The following is a 22,298-nucleotide window of genomic DNA, read 5'->3' as shown; positions in this document are numbered from 1 at the left end:
GCGGCCGCAAGCCACCCCTCCCCGGCACACACACTCCAGCGCCCCCTCCAGGCGCACTCCGCAGCCGCGGCCGCCCCAGCCCTTTGTGACTGGATGACTGGGGCCGAACGGCTCGCACTGTCCTCGACCTTCAATCAGGGCTCGAGGCTGCAGAGCTGCACCAATCGGAGATGACTGCTGCCTCAACAGGGCCAATCGGGGGCCTGGAGCCCGATAACTCGGAGAGCCGCCAACAGCGATCAATCAGAGGGGGAGGAGCGGTTCCCGGTCGCCCAATCAGCGGCCTTCAGAAGGGGCTCGTAGGCGGAGCGGCGGCATAGCCCTCGGGCCAGCCAATCAGCGGGCGAGCGGCTGCCTCAGCGCGCGCGGTGGGCGGGGCGGGGCCTGTCCGCGCCTAGGAGCGTTGGGCGCTGCGAGCAGCTAGGCTTGGTGAGGCTTGCGGTCGACCCCCGGCCTGGGGCGGGGGCGGGGGCGGGGGCGAGGGCGCGCGGTGGTCTGGGCGGAGATGCGCGGGGCGGGGACGCGGTCTCCGGATGCTGCCTGGCTGCTTCTCAGGGCTGCGGGACGCGGCGGGGAGAGGTGAGGGGCCAGGTTCAGGGCTTGGTGAGGGGGTTCGCCCCGGCGCCGCGGCGGCAGGAGGAGGGGACACTGTTGCCATGACAGCGCACGTGCGCTCGCTGGCGCTGCCAGGCGCCCCTGCGATTGTACCTCGGAACGCGCGCGCCCCTTCAGCCCGGCCCCTGCCTGCCCTCGCCCCGGGGCCTCAGTCGCCGCCCGCGGTGGGCTAGGGCCAGCGCAGGGACCGCGGGCCTGGGCCGCCGCTTCTCCCTTGCAGCCCCCGCTGCCCGGCTATTCCTGCCACCCGCTGTCTGCTCCCGGCTCCCGGCAGAGGTATTGAGGTTGCCCCGGAGCGCTGGGCACCGCAGGCCTCTGCGTTTTGACCACCTGCGCCGGTTCTCAGAATGGTTACATCCTGGCGACTGGCACCGGAGATATGCAGCCGCCGGAGGGACTTGGGGTGTCTGTCCCCAGGGGAATCTCTTTTTATCGAGGCGGGATCTCGCTGTATTTCCTAGGCCGGTCTCGAACTCCTGGGCTCCGGCGATCTGCCGGTGGAGGCCTCCACAAGCGCTGGGATCACAGCCGGGAGCCCAGAGGGATATTTTTAAAGGCCCCCAATGCCTTTCTGCATTAACAAGTGCTTGAGGAGCACTCAGAGAATAGGTCTGGTTGGATGAATTAAAGACCCCCAAGGACCAGTTCTGTCCGGCAGAAATAGAAAGAGAATCACATTTAGAATTGTACATGTTCTGGAAACTACCTTAAAATAATAAAACAGGTTAAATTCATTTTAATATATTTGATTTAACCTAGTATATCCCAAATATTACAGCATATAATCAATATTAAATTATTGATGTTTGAAATTCTTTTTTTTTTTTTTTTTTCATACAAAGCCTTCCAAATTTGTCCTGTGTCTTACACTTACAGCACATCTCAGTTCGCACCAGCCATCTTTCAAGTGCTCCCTGGTCCCATTTGGCTAGTGGCTGTCGTATTAAGCTGCCTATTTCTTGTTTATGTGTGAGCTGTGGCCAAAACATAACATCAAATTCAGTGAAACCGTCTTCAAAGAACACTAATTATGTTGCAGTCAGGCAACACAAAACATGAGGCACGGTCCTTTTTTTTTTCTTCAAGGAGCTTGCAGTTCGGTTCAGTAGGCACCCAAAGATTAAGTAGAATTTTAAATGGATGCAATTCGGGCGATAGTAAAGATGACTGGGAGTATATGATTGACAGATGGCTGATCATTATCCTTTGGAATTCAAGGGAGGGCTATCTTCATGCTCATGCAGGAGGGAAAGATTGGGCCTGGTCTTGAAAGATGGGTAAGTCTTGGACTGTGGAAAAGATGGGAAGGGTGTTTTGGTTGAATGGAACTGAATATTGCTACTTTTGTTTTTAGAGTTGAAAATTTGCATCCTGAGGCTTTCAGACTGAAAAAGGCTTTCTTCTGTCACGGACAGTCGCCACCATGATCCATAGTCTTTTCTTGATCAACTCCTCTGGAGACATTTTCCTGGAGAAACACTGGAAAAGCGTGGTCAGCCGTTCTGTTTGTGATTACTTTTTTGAGGCTCAAGAGAGAGCTACTGAGGCAGAAAATGTGCCTCCAGTTATCCCTACCCCTCACCACTATCTCTTAAGTGTTTACCGCCACAAGATCTTTTTCGTAGCTGTTATCCAGACGGAGGTTCCCCCTCTGTTTGTCATTGAGTTTCTTCACCGAGTGGTGGACACATTTCAGGTTCGTGAATGTGGGATAGTTCATATATGTAAACTGTGAAGTGTCTTTGTAGTCCTATTTCCATTGTATAAAGCCTCCATTAAGAAAAAAAATCTGGCCGGTGCGATCGCTCACGCCTGTAATCCCAGCATTTTGGGAGGCTGAGACGAGGGGATCACAAGGTCAGAAGTTCGATACCAGCACAGCCAACATGATGAAACCCCATCTCTACTAAAACAAGCCTGTGCCTGTAATTCCAGCTACTCAGGAGGCTGAGGCAGGAGAATTGCTTAAATCCAGGTGGTGGCGGTTGCAGTGAACCGAGATCGCGCCACTGCACTTCAGCCTGGGCGACGGAGCAAGACTCTGTCAAAAAAGAAACTTAAAAAAAAATCAAAACTCTGGTATTACTTCCTCTCCCATCTAATAAGATTCTGGTTTCTGTTTTTTGAATTGGCTGTATACAAAATGACAATTGGAATGTTTTTGAACCTGTTGCGTGGGAAAGCCACCCTATTTGCGATGTCTATATAGCCTTTCTGCTTCTGGTTCTACTTTTTGCTCATAAATTGAAGTTTAGATTGTTTTTGCCTGGTGGTCTTGATGCTAACCATTGTTACCTATGTTGCTTTGAGTTGTATCAGAAAGTGATTGTGTAAAGTTATAGAAAAGGAAAAGTAGAAAAAGCTAAGGAATGCTTAATTTAACTGTCCCAGGCAGGGGTAATTCATGAACCTGTACTGCTTCTCAGGTTTGGGGTGGTTCTTAATGGCGTGAGAGTGCTACTGATGAACTCTCCCTGCAAAGATGAGATTGGGAAACATCTTATGTGCCCGTAAGAATTTAATGAGCCGTTTTATGAGGCACAGTTGTCATTTTAAGCTTTTTCTTCAGGAATAGATTTTAAGAAGTTAGGGAGTGGTGTCTAAGGGAGGTCTGTGATACCAGGGCTGATACCACCGCATGCAGCACAGGAGTTTAGACGGCACCAACTCTGATTCACACAGAAGAACCCTCTCCCAACAGAACCACTCAGCTTCTGACTGTTGTGGTTATTTGCATAACTCAGATGAGAAGCAAGGGCCCTTTGGTTTGATGTCTGTGTCATATGAGGTCTGGAATGAGTCATATGAATACTGGAATTGTGGAATTGTAGACAAGACTGCGGACCCACGCATTATGATAAAAGTTAAAAAGCAAGTCAAAGAGTCCTTTCTCTGGTACTCCTGTCTGTACCACATCTAGAACAACTTCCGTTCCCAAGAGAATTAAAATAGGTTTTATGTTTTTCCCTGCAAATACTCTCTGATAGTACTGGTATTCTGGAATTTCAGTTCTTATGTAGCATACTGGTCCCTTTGCACAGTGAAAACCTAAGTATGATAAGCCCTGGTATGTGGAAGAACCAGAAGAACCCAGGAGCTGTGATCCTAAACCACTTTAACTGGGCCTTTTTATGATTTCCACATGTGATGCTTCACCCATTCTAAGATTAACAGCCCCACTGGTGAAACTGACAGCTGCTTCATATGGCCACACTGATATTACCTAACTTATTACAAGACAGGAAGTGAGAAGAGTTGTTTGATCTAGTTGAAACCACAGAGGAATTTGGGAAAACAAAGTAAAGTTGCTAATTTGCAAGTCTGAGACTTCAGAGCTTGTCATTTTTGAAGCAGTTGTTAAAAGTCAATGGACATATCTTGATTCTCATGTCTTCTCTGATGTGCGTCCTCTCCGGCAGCATAGTTTTTCCAGGACCTGAATGTGATAGGAGCGGCTCCGCTAGAGAATTGCAGCCTCGCCGGCTGCAGCACTTGTTCGTATTGTGAGGCGCCTTTCCAGCTGCTTAGTTCACATGATGCCTGGTTTATAAACCCTAGTGAAGTGTTTTCTTTTTAAAAATTAAATCATTCTTGGGAAGGAAATGTGCGACTTTTTCTTCTTTTAAATTCTCATTCAAAATGAGAATTTTCCTCTTATAAAGAGAAAATCTTTTTGTTTTAGGAATACATTCCTAACTCTTAGGTGACCCAGGTGTTGGAATCTCATGGATAAATGATGTTATCTAATGTAATTTAGACTCTAGTAGAATCTGTTCAATTTTGGATGTCAAAGAAATGGAGAGATGCTAAAACAACCTGGAAACCATACATTACCATGAATAGTGGAAGTGTCTTGTAAGTGTGGCCCTAAGAAGAAAAAACTGAAGTGAAAACTCGTAGTTTTCAAATAATTGCAGGGCGGTTACGTACACTTGCTTTGTAAAGCAGCTGGGAGACAAATTTCAGTTTAGCAAAAGAATGAACTTTGGAATGATAAGAGCTGTTCATGAATGGAATGGACTTTCTTAAAAGGGGTAAAATTTCCTTCATTCTCTGAGTTCAAGGGGGTTTCATGACCTTTTCAGAGGCCCTATAAAAGACATACTGACATTGCTAGAAGGAACATTGAATGGCCACAAACATTTCTTTCTAAATAATTACCACGCATTCCATTTTGTAGTGCTTTATAGTTTACAAAGTATATTCATGAGCATTAGTGCTTAATTAGTCATGCCTAGTTCTAACAGCCCTGTGCCTCCAATGGTGTTACCCTGATTATACGATTAAAGAATCAAGGTAGAAATTAGTTAACATGACTTAATCTAACAAATGACAAAATTATAATCCAGGTCTTCTGGTTTGAAATCCAGCGCATTTCCCACAATCCAGATAATTTAGCATCTAAGGTTAGCTTTTTTAAAAAAAGGACAGTGTTCTTAGAATCCTGGCATCTTAAGGACGAGCGAAAGGAATTTTCAAGTGTGCTAGCTTGTCCCCCTCATTTTGTTTTTTCCGTCTCTCAACTCTTACTCACTGCACGAATGTTAAGAAATAGCACAGCGGTAGGGGTAAAGATTTTCATGGACTCTTCTTTGTTATATCAAGTATTATTCTGTATAATTCTTTCAAATTCTTGTTCATAAGCACGTATAATAAGATTCAATTTTATATCCTGTGTATTTTATCAAGTTAAGGAAATTAACCCAAGAGATTAAGTAAGTTCCCCTTGTTTGTAGTAATGACAGTAGTACCAAAAGCCAGTCTAGTGCTCTCCAGCAAACAAACAGACCGCCTAAGAGGACGGTCGTTATGCTGCAGTCCCTCACTGTAGAAGAGTACCCCAAAAACACATGGACAGGCCAGATCCTCATTCTCTGTAGGCACATTCTTTTATTTATTTATTTATTTATTTATTTATTTATTTATTTTACAGTATCTGAGTGATAAATGTGTGTATTCTGTCTCCATCAGGATTATTTTGGAGTCTGTTCAGAGCCAGTGATCAAAGACAATGTGGTTGTGGTTTATGAGGTATTGGAAGAGATGCTTGACAATGGTTTTCCGTTGGCTACTGAGTCGAATATTCTTAAAGAACTCATAAAGCCTCCCACTATCCTTCGAACGGTCGTCAACACCATTACAGGTACGGCGGAGGGGGAGACCGATAGAGAGCGGCCATCCTGTAGCCTGAGTGGCTTAGTCCAGTGTTGCACATTGTTTTGAGTGTTTGTCTTTGGGGATCCCAGGTGTCCTAGTGCATTAATTTTGCTCTTTGTGGATTTTTTTTTCTTTCGAGACAGTCTCTTGCTCTGTCACCCAGGCTGGAGTGCAGTGGCGTCATCTCCATCTCGGCTCACGCAACCTCTGCCCCCTGGGTTGAAGTGATTCACCTGCCTTAGCCTCCCCCCTCCTCCCTAAGTACCTGGGTTTATAGGCATGCACCACCACACCCAACTAATTTTTGTATTTTTAGTAGAGATGGGGTTTCACTATGTTGACCAGGCTGGTCTTGAACTCCTGACCTTAGAGGATCTGCCTGCCTCGTCATCCCAAAGTGTCGGAATTATAGGCATGAGCCACCGCGCCTGGGCGCTCGTGTAGACTGAGTACAACCTGAAATGATATTTTTGCTTTGTAGAAAATACCTTGATTTTAATGACAAAATGAAGTGTTCTTTACAAATTTTTTTTCCTGATTACAGAAGAAACGTGATTATTGTAGAAACTTAAAGAAATACATAAAAGCACAAAGAATATAAAAATCACTCTTAATCCCACTACACTTTTAACATATGATACTTTATAAACATTATCCCATGACGATATTTTTTTTTTTTTTTTTTTGAGATGGAGTCTTGCTCTGTCACCCAGGCTGGAATGCAGTGGCGTGATCTTGGCTCACTATAACCTCCACCTGGGCTCAAGCGATTCTCCTGCTTCAGCTTCCCGAATAGCTGGGACTATAGGCACATACCACCATGCCCAGCTAGTTTTTGTATTTTCTAGTACAGATGGGATTTCATCATGTTGGCCATGTTGGTCTTGAACTCCTGACCTCAAATGATCCAACCACCTCAGCCTCTGAAAGTTCTGGTATTACAGGTGGGAGCTGCCTCACCCGGGCTTCATTTTTAATTATTTATAGTTTTCTTCCATGTGGAGTGGACCCTAAGTTATTTACTGAATCCCTATTTGTGAGGTTACTGATTTTTTTGTTCTTTTAAATAACAAGGATTACCATTCTTTTTTTTTTTTTTTTGAGACGGAGTTTCACTCTTATTACCCAGGCTGGAGTGCAATGGCGTGATCTTGGCTCACCGCAACCTCCGCCTCCTGGGTTCAAGCAATTCTCCTGCCTCAGCCTCCCGAGTAGCTGGGACTACAGGCACGCACCACCATGCCCAGCTAATTTTTGTATTTTTAGTAGAGACAGGCGGGTGGATCATAAGGTCAAGAGATCAAGACCATCCTGGTCAACAAGGATTACCATTCTTATACTTGAACCTTGGTGCACATCTGGGATGATTTCTTTTAAGTAGTAGAAGTAGCAATGCTGTATCAAGGGGTGTGTACATTTTTAAGGACTATAATGCATTGCCCTCCAGAAAATTTAGGCCAATTTATACTTTCAGTAGCAATTTCAATATACTGTAGTCAACCCTATTATTATCATTAATCATTTTTTTAGAAATAGCAATAATTTGATAGTTTATTAATATCTTGTATTTACACAGTCATTTTCCGTTATTAAGGAGACTAAAATCTTTTCAAATATTTATTGACGGTTTTCCTCTGCCGTAAATTACGGGTTTGTGTACTTTGTTCATTTTTGGTTGCTGACGTGTTTTTCTTTTCTTTTTTTTTTTTTTGAGACAGAGTTTCGCTGTTGTTACCCAGGCTGCAATGGCGCGATCTCGGCTCACCGCAACCTGTGCCTCCTGGGTTCAGACAATTCTCCTGCCTCAGCCTCCTGAGTAGCTAGGATTACAGGCACGCGCCACCATGCCCAGCTAATTTTTTGTATTTTTAGTAGAGACGGGGTTTCACCATGTTGACCAGGATGGTCTCGATCTCTTGACCTCATGATCCACCTGCCTCGGCCTCCCAAAGTGCTGGGATTACAGGCTTGAGCCACCGTGCCTGGCCTTGTTTTTCTTTTTTCATATGGATTTAAAATAATCTCTTTTATGTTTTTTGAATACTGCGTTACAGAATTTTTTTTACAAGCTGTCACTTGTAATTTAACTTTGTTCTGGTGTTTAGTCACATTTTAAATGTTTTGATTGAATCAAATTCATCATTCTGTTTCATTAAGGTTTTACATTTTGGGTCTTGTTTAATGCATAAACAAGCATTTTCATGGAATTTTACAAACTGATCAAAAAATACATTTAAAAAAGTATAAATATTGCCATAGCCGGGACAGTTTTGAAAAAAAATTACAAAGGGGTTGTTGGGAGGATTTGCCCTGTCAAATATCAAGACAAGTTTATATAGTACATAAGACAAATACTCATGCAGGAGACATACTACAAGAACCAAGAGAGTTTTGGAAATAATTTTTGTAAAAAGAGGAAAGATAAAATGTGTCCTACCAGTTACAAGATATATTATGGTTGAACATCCCAAATCAATCCGGAATGCTCTACAATCCAAAACTTTTTGAGCAGTGACATGATGCTCAAAGGTAATGCTCATTGGAGGATTTCAGATTTTTGGATTTGGAATGCTTGACTGATATCATCCAAATATTCCAAAATTTAAAACCATCCAAAATTTGAAACACTTCTGGTCCTGAACATTTCAGATAAAATTACTCAACTTGTATGAAGTTTGATTAGTGGAGTTTTTTTTTTTTTTGAGGCGGAGTCTTGCTCTGTCACCCAGGCTGGAGTGCAGCGGCATAATCTTGGCTCACGGCAACCTCTGCCTCCCAGGTTGAAGCAATTCTCCTGCTTCAGCCTCTTGAGTAGCTGGGATTACAGTTGCGCACCACCATGCCTAGCTAACTTTTCTATTTGTAGTAGAGATGGGGTTTCACCATGTTGGTCAGGCTGGTCTTGAACTCCTGACCTCATGATTCACCCACCTTAGCCTCCCAAAGTCTTGGGATTACAGGCGTGAGCCATTGCGCCTGGCCAAGTTTGGGTAGTTTTAAAATTTTGGTATTTGTCCAATAACAGACAGTTAGATTATTGGGATAAAATAGTCCAGAAAGAGACCCTTGCTTTTACAGGAATTTGGTGTAGATAGATGTGGTCATTTATCAAATCAGTGGACCAGGGCAGTTGTTAACTATATTGTACTGGGACAGTCAGCTTCAATATGGAAAAAATTAAGTCCCTCCACTTCACAGTATGCACAAAATAAATTCCAGCTAGGTTAAAGAGCTAAACCCAAACAAACTTTATAATTATTAGACAAAATAGAATTTCTTTTTGATCAGAGAAGGGTAAATCCTTTTTAAAAAACTTATCTTCTAGTTCGTTTATTATTTTATTTTTGGATTTAATTCTTTAATCCATTTGAAAATTATCTTGGTGACCAGGCACAGTGGTTCACACCTGTAATCCCAGCACTTTGGGAGGCCAAGGCAGGCAGATCACCTGAGGTCAGGAGTTCAAGGTCAGCCTGGCCAACATAGTGAAACCCTGTCTCTACTAAAAATACAAAATTATCCGGGCATGGTGGCAGGCGCCTGTAATCTCAGCTACTTGGGAGGCTGAGGCAGGAGAATTGCTTGAACCTGGAAGGCGAAGGTTGCAGTGAGCCAAGATCGCACTGTTGCACTCTGCCCTGGGCAATGAGAGCGAAACTCCATCTCAACAAAAAAGAAAAAAAATTATCTTGATATACAATAATGTTTATTTCTTCAAAATAGTTTTTCTAGCACCATTGTTTAATTATCTCTTTTCCCTGTTTTAGAATGACATTTCTGTCTTGTCCTGTCATTATAGATTCTTGGTCTGTTTTTAGGCTTTCCTGCCTTTTCCCTAGACTGCTTTGATTATTATATCTTGATGATACATTTGAATACTTAGTTCGTCTTTTTAAGAAGACAAATTTGGTGGTTTCTTCGATATTCTGAGTTTATTTTAAGCCTTAAAAACTTTGTTAGTACCTGAATCATTTATGAATATTATGAAGTTAGTTAAGCCTGTATCTCACTTTAATCTAGAAAAGGGGAATCTGAGAACCACTTTGGAAAAGCCAAAATGGGCCTGACACTTTGGCTCACACCTGTAATCCCAGGACTTTGAGAGGCCAAGACAGGAGGCTCACTCGAGCATAGGAGTTTGAAACCAACCTGGGCAACATGATGAAACCCTGTCTTTATAAAAAATACAGAACTTAGCCAGGCATAGTGGCACATGCCTGTGGTCCCTGCTACTCTGGAGGCTAAGGTGGGAGGATCACCTGAGCCCAGGAGGTCTAGGCTGTAGTGAGTTGTGACTGTGCCTGTGAATAATCACTGCACTCCAGCATGGGCAACATTGGAAGACCCTATCTCTTAAAATAATTTTTTTGGTCGGGTGTGGTGGCTCACATCTGTAATCCCTGCACTTTGGGAGGGTGAGGTGGGTGGATCACAAGGTCAGGAGTTCAAGACCAGCCTGGCCAACATGGTGAAACCCCTTCTCTACTAAAAATACAAAAATTATCCAAGTGTGGTAGCATGTGCCTGTAGTCCCAGCTACTCGGGAGGCTGAGGTAGGAGAATTGCTTGAACCTGAGAGGCAGAGGTTGCAGTGAGCTGAGATTGTACCACTGCACTCCAGCCTGGTCAACACAGCGAGATTCTGTCTCAAAAAACAAAAATTTTTTTTTAAAGACAGAAAAAAATAAAACAATCCAGGTAATGGAAGAAGGAAATATAATTCAAATTAATGTATTTTATTATGTCATTATAAAATCTTTTGAATTTTTAAAAAATTTTATGCCTGTAAAGGAAAAAAACAAGTGAAGAAATTGGTCTGTAATTCTTAAAGACACAGAGAGATCAAATTTGTGTTTTCCTAAGTTTCAATATTGGAGCTTAGGAATGAGACAGATCATATTGATATATACATTTTAATACCTACCATAAATGTACCTAAGAACCTACCTCAGGCTCAAATACTATTTTTACCCATGAAATTTTTATATCAATATGTAGATTACCAACTCTACTGAAAGCCAATACATTATTTAAGCTGCAAGCTATTGTGGAATCTGAGATACTAAGTTCACGTTACTTTCAAAACCAAAATATGATATCTGTTTCTCAGGTAACTTTTTCTTAAACCTTTATTCTGCTTGAAGAGGCAGACCAGATGACAACAAAGGGTTTTAAAAATAGACTAGGTTGCCCTATATGGAAGCTGGCACAACTCTCCTCTTTTGTTTGAAAAATTATTCAATTAAGCGCGTGAATAGTGGGAGCATAGAAGCATCTAGGGAAGTGTTCTGTGGTTTCTAGAGTCAAATTGGCGTTAAAATGCAGTCATATTAATTGTCTCAGGAAGCACCAATGTGGGTGACCAACTTCCCACTGGCCAGCTGTCAGTGGTGCCTTGGCGACGGACCGGGGTGAAATACACCAACAATGAGGCCTATTTTGATGTGATCGAAGAGATCGATGCCATTATTGATAAATCAGGTAGGTCCTTTTAATATGTTCTCAGAAATACGAAAATAGAAAGGGGCCTCTTTCATATAATGCTTGTAGTTTCAGAGTTAATCTCCATTCAAGGTTATCCACTTTAATTAGGTGTCTACTTGTGTCGGGCACTGTGCTGGGTCCTGGAAGTGGACTTTAATATTATGATGCAGACCAGGGTTTATTTCATACATTTTCTTGCTTTATTGGTCTTAACCTCTTGAATAAAAAAGAGGAGTAACAGGCCAGATGCAGTGATTCATGCCTGTAATCCCAGCACTTTGGGAAGCCGAGGTGAGAAGATTGCTTGAGCCCAGGAGTTCAAGATCAGCCTGAACAACATAGTGAGACACTGAGCAACATAGTGAGACCCCATCTCTACAAAAAGTGAAGAAAATTAGCTGAGCATAGTGGTGCATGCCTGTATTCCCAGCTTTGCATGGGGCTGAGGTGGGAGGATTGCTTGAGCCTGGGAAGGTGAGGTTGCAGTAAGCCCTGATCATGCCACTGCACTCCAGCCTGGTCAACAGCAAGATCCTGTCTTAAAAAAAAAAAGAAGTAAAAAATTAATTTATTACTGATAAGATTTCCTTCTTGAGAGTATTTGACTCCCAGTTCTGATGGCAGAACTAAAGTTGTAATCACAAAATTCAGAGAGCCTTCTTTTTTATGTGTTCTGAATTAGGTAAATATGACTAGAAGTCCTAAAGCTTTGGAATTTGTAGAAGTCAGTGCTGATGGTATGCACCTATAGTTTCAACTACTGGGAGGCTGAGGTGGGAGGATCACTTAACCCCAGTAGTTGGAGACTGCAGTGAGCTATGATTATACCTGTGAATAACAACTGCACTCTAGCCTGGACAACATAGTGAGACCCTGTCTTTAATTGAAAAAAAAAAAAAAAAAAAAAAAAGGGTTGGGTGCGGTGGCTCACGGCTGTAATCCCAGCACTTCGGGAGGCCAAGGCAGGTGGATCACAAGGTCAGGAGTTCAAGACTATCCTGACCAACATGGTGAAACCCCATCTCTACTAAAAATACAGAAATTAGCGAGACATGGTGGCTTGCACCTGTAATCCCAGCTACTCAGAAGGCTGAGGCAGGAGAATTGCTTGACCCCAGGAGGCGGAGGTTGCAGTAAGCCAAGATTGTACCACTGCACTCCGTCTCAAAAAAAAAAAAAAAAAAAAAAAAAATTGTAAAAAGTTCTCTTCACATTAGTGAACTTACTCATTCAACAAATGTTTATTGAAAACTTGCAGGCCGGGCGCGGTGGCTCAAGCCTGTAATCCCAGCACTTTGGGAGGCCGAGGCGGGTGGATCACAAGGTCGAGAGATCGAGACCAACCTGGTCAACATGGTGAAACCCCGTCTCTACTAAAAATACAAAAAATTAGCTGGGCATGGTAGCGCGTGCCTATAATCCCAGCTACTCAGGAGGCTGAGGCAGGAGAATTGCCTGAACCCAGGAGGCGGAGGTTGCGGTGAGCCGAGTTCGCGCCATTGCACTCCAGCCTGGGTAACAAGAGCGAAACTCCATCTCAAAAAAAAAAAAAGAAAACTTGCGTCATAGCACAGTGCTAGATAGTCGGCACTTGATGAGTAAGACATAGTCTGTGGCTGCAGAAAGCTTAGTTAAATCTAGTGAGGGAGAAAGGAAGTTAAAAAGGCGGAGCATATGAGAGGTACCCACCCCTGAAGAAAGCGTAACAGAGACATGGGAGTGTTTATGCTTCATCGGTGTGAAATGAAGTTATTAAGATATGTGGATTTGGGAGCAAATTATGCACAAACACAATATTGAGCAAAAAATCAGATGTATAAGATTATAGACAGTGGGATTACATGTATATGAAGTTTGAAAACAGATGCAATTTAGTCTAAGGTAATAGAAGTCAGAATTCTGGGGATGTGGATTATCTGGGATGGTAAGAGGGAGTGCTTGGATGCTGAAAATGTTTCTTGCTGTAGCCAGTATTTGCATAAATGTGTATATATTTAAAAAATCATTAAGCTGTACACGTAAAGATTTTTACATTTTACTGCTTTATCTCAATGAAAAAGTAAAATATATATGGCCAAACATGAAGAACCTTGCCTGCCACTTTCAGGAGGGCAGTTGTGAGTGATCGAAGAGTTTTAAGTTGGGGAGTGACTTAATGAGACTTGTAGTTTAGAGTCCGGCTGTTGTGTGAAGAATGGCCTGAAGTGGGGCGGGCGTGAAGGCAGGGAGCAGCTAGGAGGCTGCTGCTGAAGTCCAGGCCCAAAGCAGAGATGTCCATAGTGCAGTGAGGACAGAGAGGAATGCACAGACCGGAGAGAGGTGAGTCCTAGAAAAGGGAGGAGCTGATCATTGACTGGACATGGGTGGAGGAAGTGGAAGTCATCAGGGATGCACCTGTGTTTCTGGCTTAGGCAGCGGGATAGATGGTGCTATCACACAGATGTGGAAATGGGAGCAGCGGGTCCAGGGCTTGAGAGAATGGACTCACTTCTGACATGTGCCTCAGTGACATCCAAGTGGAGATATCCATTAGGCAGGAATGGGGCTGAACTTGAAAAGGAATAGGCAATAATAGGCCATAAATGAATATTGAAGCCTTGGGAAGTAGGAGAGTGTATAAGGTTCAAGAAAATAGACGTTGAGAACTGAAAAAGCATCTAAGGGACGTGCAAAGAAAGAGAACCTGCTGAAGACATTGAGGACGAGGAGCTGGGAACATAGGAGGACACCAGGAGAGGTTAGGACGGAGGGCAGAAGTGATAGACAGTGACACATGCCATAGAGAAGCCCTGTAGGATAGAGACCGGGAGTGACCACTCACTCTGGCAGCAGAGCTCATTGGCGACCTTAGGGAGAACAGTTTCTGATAGGAAATTTTCTCGACTGTTGGCTGGAATAATGATGCTCTGTTTAATTCTGATACTAGACTGAAAACTCCTTTTGGCTAGGAACTACCTCATTAATCTTTTTATCACCATTACCTCATCATAGTGTCTTGTACTTGATTTGCAGTTGATAAGTGTCCAGAATGATGGATAGATGGATTGTATAAATGAATTGGATGGTTAGACAGAAAGAAAGAAAGGGAGAGAGAGTAAGGGGAAAAGGAGGAGGGATGAAGTAAGTCTGTTGGGAAGGACAGAGAAGTATTCAATAATCTGTGCTCTTTTTTTCTTATTCCTGTCTCAGGCTCCACAATTACTGCTGAGATCCAGGGGGTGATTGACGCCTGTGTCAAGCTGACTGGCATGCCGGACCTTACACTTTCCTTCATGGTAAAATCCTGGGCCGGAGATTGAGTTCTTGGGATGAGAAATGAGATACTGCTGGAAAGACAGAGTAGTGGGAATGGAATAGAACAAGAAGAAATAATTAGGACAGCCATGAAGCTTGTATCAGGCTTGAATTTTCTAGACGTTACTACATTATTTCTCTGTGTGTATGTGTGTGTGTGTGTGTGTGTGTGTGTGTGGTGTTTTAATTAAAAAAACAGCATTTCAATTGCTTTCCTGAAAGCACTGTGGGTGTTTAATTCCCGCTTCTTGCTTCTCCTCTCCTGGTGACTGTAGAACCCTAGGTTGTTGGATGATGTCAGCTTCCATCCTTGTGTTCGTTTCAAGCGCTGGGAATCTGAGCGCATCCTCTCCTTCATTCCTCCTGATGGAAACTTCCGCCTGCTCTCTTACCATGTCAGTGCACAGAAGTAAGCAGCTCTTATAATTAAGAATGGAATCTGTGTATGTATGTGTAGTGGAAACTGTATCTGTAGTGATTAAGAAGTCAGGCTCTAAAGTTACCTAGGTTCACATTCCAGCTTCTGTGGTTACTAATTGAGTAACCTCAGGTAAGTTGCTTAACCTCTCTCTGTTTTCTCATCTGTAAACTGAAAATAATAAAGTGCTTTGTTCTGAGGATTGAATAACTGAATAGTGCTTAACACAAAGAAGTGCTCATTAAGTTTGCTCTTATTTTTGTTGTTGTCACATGTCCAAACAAGAACATTATTTTCTCAAATCAGAATCTGCTGTGTTCAATACCCCTCATCTAAAGGAAGCATTAAGTTATGCTGTGAAAAAGCAGAAAATTCAGTGATTTTTGGTCTTGAACATTCTCTTTAATTTGGAATCTAAAGGGTTTTGGAAGCAGTGTTGTGTAGCATAAGGCATACAGACAGAAGAGAGTCAGGAGACCCCAGAGTCACCAGTCCCTTCTCATGTAATAAATCATTTGGGGAAATAGCTGAGTGTTTGAGGTCAGAGCCTCTGGAGTCACACTCCCTGGAGTTAAACCCCATCTTCAGTACTTAGAACCTTGGGCAAGATACTTAAGGACATCAGTATTCATCTATAAAATCAGTACCTACTGCATAGTTACAGTAGCAGTATCGACTTCATACTTATCGGGAGGATTAAACACAGTAGGGGTTAAATGGAGAGAAACCATTTAGCATAGTGACTGGCAGACAGGAAGTACTCAATAAATGTTAGGAACTGTTATTACTTCAGGATTATTCTGTGTCTTCTCTGAGTCCTTTTCTTCTGTCAAATCATGACAGCCTACTTCACCTTATGGGATTTTTGTAAGGACCAGATGAGGTCAGATGAAAGCATCCTAAAAAAATTATAGAGACAGGTGGATCACTTGAGCCCAAGAGTTCAAGATCAACATGGGCAACATGACCAAACACGGTCTATACAGAAAAAAATATAAAGATTAGCTGGGTATGGTGTTCTGTGCCTGCGGTTCCAGCTACTCAGGAGGCAGAGGTAGGAAGATCACTTGAGCCCGGTAGGCTGAGGATGCAGTAAGCTATGATCGTGCCACTACACTCCAACCGGGTAACAGAGCCAGACCCTCTCTCTCTCAAAAAAAAAAAAAAAAAAAAAAATATATATATATATATATATACATAAAAGGTCCATGAGCTATGAATCTTATTCTCCCCAGTGCAAATGATGATTGGTTACATGTTACAAGTTAAAAACAGATGTAGTGACAATACATTTTTGTCCATTATGCCTTTCTCATAGTAGTATACTCTTTGATTTTGTTTATATTATTCAGAGTCATGAGAAAGTTAGTTTACTTACTAGACAGTATCTTAGCTTTTCAAAAAGAAAAAAATAGATTACTGGGGTTTTTTTCTGTTTATTTTTTCAGATAAAAAGTAAGGACATAGTTAAGGGAGAAGCAGCTACCAACAGGGCAGAAAGAGCATCATGTGGAAGGAGGAAACACTGCCATTTTCCCAGTGCCCAAATGAAATGGCTCTTTGTCTCTCATTTCCAGTTTGGTTGCAATCCCAGTGTATGTCAAACATAACATCAGTTTCCGGGACAGTAGTTCCCTTGGACGCTTTGAAATAACGGTGGGACCCAAGCAGACGATGGGGAAGACCATTGAGGGAGTGACTGTCACCAGCCAGATGCCCAAGGGGGTCCTCAACATGAGCCTCACTCCATCGCAGGGGACACACACATTCGACCCAGTCACAAAGGTAGGAATGGGTAAGACATCTTGAATTGCTGATGTTAAGCAGAAACCAGTGTGCAGGCTCTCTCTGCGTAGACTCTAGACCTTGCTTGGAAGACGAGATGAATCAAAGGGAACTTGTTTTCTCCTGTGAGATAAAGTAACACATAGGATTCTCAATGGAAAGATACCCAGAGGCAGCTTATAATGTTTTGAAAAGGTGCCCTGAGATTAGATCTCAGCCACCTCAAATGCGGGATTCTGCTGTAACTATTTTTTGGAAAGACCACTTCTCCATTTTTATTTTCTTTGAAGATGCTATCTTGGGATGTAGGAAAAATAAATCCACAAAAGCTACCAAGTTTGAAGGGGACCATGAGTCTTCAGGCTGGAGCTTCCAAACCAGATGAAAACCCCACAATTAACCTGCAGTTTAAGATCCAGCAGCTGGCCATTTCTGGTAAGTGACCCAGAGCTCAAGAGGCTCCAAAGGGAATGAACACGGCTTTCTCCCACACGGCGCAGACAGCAGGAAGCCATTCTAGGCTTCCTGTTTACAAGATTTAGTTTAATTACCTGATATACAATCTTTAGTAACATCATTTCTGGCACATTTCTGGGGAAAATTTACAATCCTTACTTTGAAGTTGGCATAAGTGACCTGAATAAAAGTGCCTAAGACACACTAAGAAAGAAACAGTATTGATAGAAGTGTTCACCAGCCATTTTTGGATCATCCTAGGGTTGTTCATTTCAGGTTGCCAAGGTTTTCAGTATGAGAATGCGTGTGTATTCTCAGCTATAACTGAAAAGAGGAGTTTCCACTGCTTTCTCCTAATTTCAGAAGACTTTCTTTTTTTTTTTTTTTATTTTTTATTTTTTTTTGAGACGGAGTTTCGCTCTTGTTACCCAGGCTGGAGTGCAATGGCGCGATCTCGGCTCACCGCAACCTCTGCCTCCTGGGCTCAGGCAATTCTCCTGCCTCAGCCTCCTGAGTAGCTGGGATTACAGGCACGTGCCACCATGCCCAGCTAATTTTTTGTACTTTTAGTAGAGACGGGGTTTCACCATGTTGACCAGGATGGTCTCGATCTCTCGACCTCGTGATCCACCCGCCTCGGCCTCCCAAAGTGCTGGGATTACAGGCTTGAGCCACCGCGCCCGGCCAGAAGACTTTCATGTTTGCCCTTATTTCTATTTTGGAACCACTGGGCCTCTCTAGGTCAGTTCGCTATAGTCTGTGCCGACTTTAGCACAATAGAAATCAGTTACCACTTTGGGGATATTTACTATGTACCAGGCACTGTTTTAAGCTCTTTTCGTATGTTTTTTCTTTTAATCCTTAGAACAACTCTGATGTGGAAAGGAGATGATTTTAGCTTTATATGAAGTTTCTGTTTTTCTCTACAAACAGGCCTTATACAATTTATGTGATTGAAATTCATTTAAATTATAAACTCTTCCATCTTAAAACAATAAAGCTCTATATGGTATAAAATTTTTTTGACTTAGGCTAGTGAGAATACTTAGGAAGCATTCATTTATTAATTCATTACTTTCGATGTTAATTCCTTTAGTTATAATTTACTTCACTATTCGTTTTGTTATTAATTCATTTATTCCATCCAATAATTTGAGAAAAATCATGCAGTGGTTTAATTTTTTCCTTATTCTCATTTCAGTCTACACATGACTTTGTGCCCTTTCCACTTCGGGGACAGGTCTTCTCATAGGTAGCTTTTCTGTTGGAGCCTTTTCTTGCTGTCAGTGTCTGTCCCAAGACCGGAGAATCCATCTGCTCTGCATAGGTGGTTCCCTGTCACAGAGATGCCCATCCCACTGACCTTGGTGTATTGAAGTGAATGGAAACAGTTATGCGACCTGCTCGTTTTGAATAATCCTCATGTCTTATTTTCCCTGTCTTCCTCCTTTCTAGGACTCAAGGTGAATCGTCTGGATATGTATGGAGAAAAGTACAAACCCTTTAAGGGCATAAAATACATGACCAAAGCCGGAAAGTTCCAAGTTCGAACCTGAAGGGAGCATTTGCAGAGGGAATCGTCTTGCACAATTTTTCATTTCTTAACTTGTCTAAAAGTAAAAAAATATCAGTCTGTCTCCTAGGTCCGTCCCCTCCTGGACCCACCCACTCCCTTTTTTCCTTAGCCTTCAGTGCCATGGAACTAATCAAGGGAGGAAAAGGTCACCAGGGAGAACTGGACAGAACTGAAACACAGCAACACCAGTTCTCAAGGACGAGGTGTGTGATGAGGGTAGGATGCTTGGTTCTTACGTAACCATTTTAAACATGGTTTCCATAGGAAAGACCAGCATTTGTTAGCTTGCTTGGCTTTAATTGTCTAAAGCCAATGAAATACTTCTTTGTTGATTTTTTAAGGTAGAAAGATTAGAAAGAAAGATGGGAAGAAAATGAATGTTAGTCAAGGAAAGGCCCATTAAGGGTCTGATCTGTGAAGAAGAAGAAAGAGGAAATAGGAGGAAAGGAGTTGTGAGGAGACAGTTAAGTGAAAGATTGGCAAGAAAAGCAGTCAGACTCTGCCTTAAGGAGGGATGGGAAGGAAAGAGTTGAGTTGGTTTCTTTCTGATTCCCCTAGTCATGTGTAGAGAACACTTGTACTTCTGGAAACAGACTGGAAACTTACTAAATTTGAGTCCACAATTGACATGCAAACCCCAGTGGAATCAGATTTTCCCTCGAAGACCATCATGGTATCGAACTAGTTTTCAGACACTGCCTGTTGCTGGCTATCAGCACTTGGTCTCTCACCTTCAGTGAGAAGGTGACCCGTCTTCTTCCCATGATGGCTGCCTAAATGCCTCTTTTCTCACCCAGAACAGTTCTACTCACTTCCTTTTGCAGAGTTCAGCCATTTTCCTGTTACCTGATCCTTCCACAAGATTTTTGAAAAGTAGGAGAGTTTCAGAGAAGCCAATCCCGTAATCCCAGTGCAGCCAGGGTTTGTGTGTCCTCATAGTGGAGTAGAGGGGGCCGACTCATTTCCCATGAAGGTGGGCACGGCTGTGAGTGAGCTCATATGGTCACTTGCCAGTACTGGACTGGTACCGGACCCTAACCTTCCCATTGGAAACTTTTCCATCTGTCTCCCTGGGAAAAGAGAAAGTTTACCGTCAAGGGCGTGGTTGAGCCTTGAAGCTGCCTGGTAAAGTTATTTCCTCACAATCTTGTTTTGTACTTGATCATGTATTCATTAATATCTACCAGTCCCTTTTCATTCTAAGACAAAACATTTCCTCTAAATCTCTGAATAAAATCTGTGCTGTAGGAAGGAGGTCTGTGTTGATCATAGATGGAAGCAACCCAGTTTAAGAAACATGGCAACTAAAGGGATACCTCAGGCTTTCTTTCCCAGTGGGTCATTTTTGTCCTAGATCAGTGTGTCTATTACTATTTAAATATTTATACAAAAGGCTTTTTGTTTAATTACAGCTTAAGGAATGATACTGTGCTCTGCTTCGTGTGTGGAGAAAAAGGAAGACCCTAACTCTCTACACCCTAGAATTTTTCTCTAAATACTTGTGCAAAGTTTTTGCTAGTTTTATCTTCTGATTTTGGGACTAGTTTTGCTGCAGAGTTGTGTTGCTTTGGGATTTTCCTCTGGGATAAACTGTGCTGTACACACATCACTCCGCAGTTTGTCCCGGAGTGACATACACACCAACCATGGAAAGGGAAGCATCTCTGCCTGTGGATTCCCAAGTCCTTGGAAGCACTTTTCCTGAGGGACCTCCAGGATTCTAAGGTATCCTGGGTCACAGAACAACTAATCTTAGTCCCTGAATATTTTTAGGTTTGTAAGTGCAGCTGTTTTATTTCCTCTAGAACTCAGCCTGTTTCAAGGGAAGTACCTAAGAAGAAATAGAGTGTTTCTAGAGTAAGGGGCCTGCAGGTGTAAGCACAGATGAAACGACTGTCCTGTCACGTGTGCAGCAGGCCGTGGAGTGAGGCGGGCATTGCCGCCACCATCCCTGCGGTGTCAGCAGAAGCGCAGGGTGTCTCCATCGAGCTGTTTGGTTCCATGTGTGTTTAACGTGCAGAAGTGGCTCCAGTGTTTGAGTTTAATAAAGTTGAGTTTCACCAGTCCTCTATGTCCTCAGTGATTTGTTACCAGGACTTAACAATAATGCTATGCCACTCACACCTTAGGAGAAGCAGTAAGTAAGGAGCTCAGCAACTCAGGAGGATCCTGCTGCTTCTGTCCAGCCAGCAGACCTGCAGCATGTGTTTCGATTCCAGATTCTCTGGTTGCATCTGGAAGATAGCGGATGCTGCTACTAATGTCATTTTTAGGGTTCTGAGAAGGGAGGTCCCGATCCATCTAGTTATTTTTCACCAGAGTGTAAAAGACAAAACCGCTGAAGCTGCAGAGGCTTAGCGCTTTCCCCATTCTCTTAACGTGCTTCCCTTGCCGTTAATTTAGGCATGAAGCGGGGTGTTGGCGGCGCTCGATGTCTTTATTCCAGGAGAGGCTTCTTACAAGATAAGGCGCTGGGAGCCAATTGTTAGCCACACCTGTAATGATTTTCTGTAAACGTCTCATGACCGTGAAAAGACCTTAAAACTCATGCATACTCCTTTGAGAGTTCAGTGCCTGCTGTTGCCCCACCCCATCAGAGACTGCTTCTTTGCCCGTGCTCCCTTGTTCTGTTCCCCTGTGCTCTGACCCTGGTGGTGGGACGGGAAGTTGGTTGTGTACATGTACTTTTATCTCTGGCCAGTAGGTGGGGACTCCGTGTCATCAATACTCATTGTTTTAATTGTTAGAATTTTTTTTTGAGACGAGTCTTGCATTGTTGCCTGAGCTGGTGTCCAGTGGCCCGATCTCTGCTCACTACAACCTCCGCCTCCCAGGTTCAAGTGACTCTCCTGCCTCAGCCTTCTGAGTAGCTAGCATGACAGGCATCTGCCACCATGCCCAGCTAATTTATTATTATTTATTTTTAGTAGAGACGGGATTTCACTATATTAGCCAGGCTGATCTCGAACTCCTGACCTCATGATCCTCCCACCTCGGCCTCCCAAAGTGCTGGCATTACAGGTGTCAGCCACCGAGCCTGGCCCACTGTTAGAATTTTTAAAAGGAAATTTGACCAGCCTGGCCAACGTGGTGAAACTCATCTCTACTGAAAAATATAAAAATTAGCCAGGTGTGGTGGGCACCTGTAATCCCAGCAACTCGGGAGGCTGGGGCAGGAGAATTGCTTGAACCTGGGAGTCGGGCAGTTTCAGTGAGCCAAGATCACGCCATTGCACTCCAGTCTGGGCAAAAGGAGTAAGACTCCATCTCAAAATAAAATAAATAAAAGGAAATTTAATTTCAAACTCTTAAACGCCTTCCAAGATCCTAAGTACTGAGGATTGTGTGAGTCTTTGGCTTTTGAAGTTAGGTGGAACCAAAAGTTCATACGCTTTTTGACAAACAGACGGGACTGGGGCTCTGGGAGGGCACAGTGTCGCCATCCGGGTTCCTCTAGCTCGTCACCCAGTAAGAAGAGTTGCACAGGAGGTCTTTCTTGTTCTCCTGGACTGT

The 22,298-nt window shown here is 43.1% G+C and overlaps 1 protein-coding gene across 2 annotated transcripts; it reads left to right on the top strand.

The window, feature by feature from the left end:
* The first annotated feature begins 366 nt into the window (after window positions 1-366).
* AP3M2 (adaptor related protein complex 3 subunit mu 2) lies at window positions 367-20,850 on the top strand. 2 transcript variants are annotated; one of them, XM_039463394.2, is made up of 9 exons: window positions 367-429; window positions 1,970-2,311; window positions 5,587-5,758; window positions 11,116-11,253; window positions 14,446-14,531; window positions 14,826-14,959; window positions 16,546-16,753; window positions 17,044-17,188; window positions 18,665-20,850. In XM_039463394.2, exons 2-9 carry the CDS (start codon window positions 2,039-2,041, stop codon window positions 18,763-18,765), a joined length of 1,257 nt encoding a protein of 418 aa, XP_039319328.1. In that variant the 5' UTR covers window positions 367-429; window positions 1,970-2,038; the 3' UTR covers window positions 18,766-20,850. The 2 variants fall into 2 exon arrangements, with proteins under 2 accessions (XP_039319328.1, XP_074239923.1); XM_074383822.1 differs by lacking the exon at window positions 367-429 and adding an exon at window positions 560-579.
* The last annotated feature ends 1,448 nt before the right edge of the window (window positions 20,851-22,298 follow it).

Source organism: Saimiri boliviensis, chromosome 13 (assembly GCF_048565385.1).
Source record: "Saimiri boliviensis isolate mSaiBol1 chromosome 13, mSaiBol1.pri, whole genome shotgun sequence".
NCBI classification, from domain to species: Eukaryota; Metazoa; Chordata; class Mammalia; order Primates; family Cebidae; genus Saimiri; species Saimiri boliviensis.
Note: the sequence above shows the minus strand (reverse complement) of the source record. Positions and strands in the feature narration are given on the sequence as shown.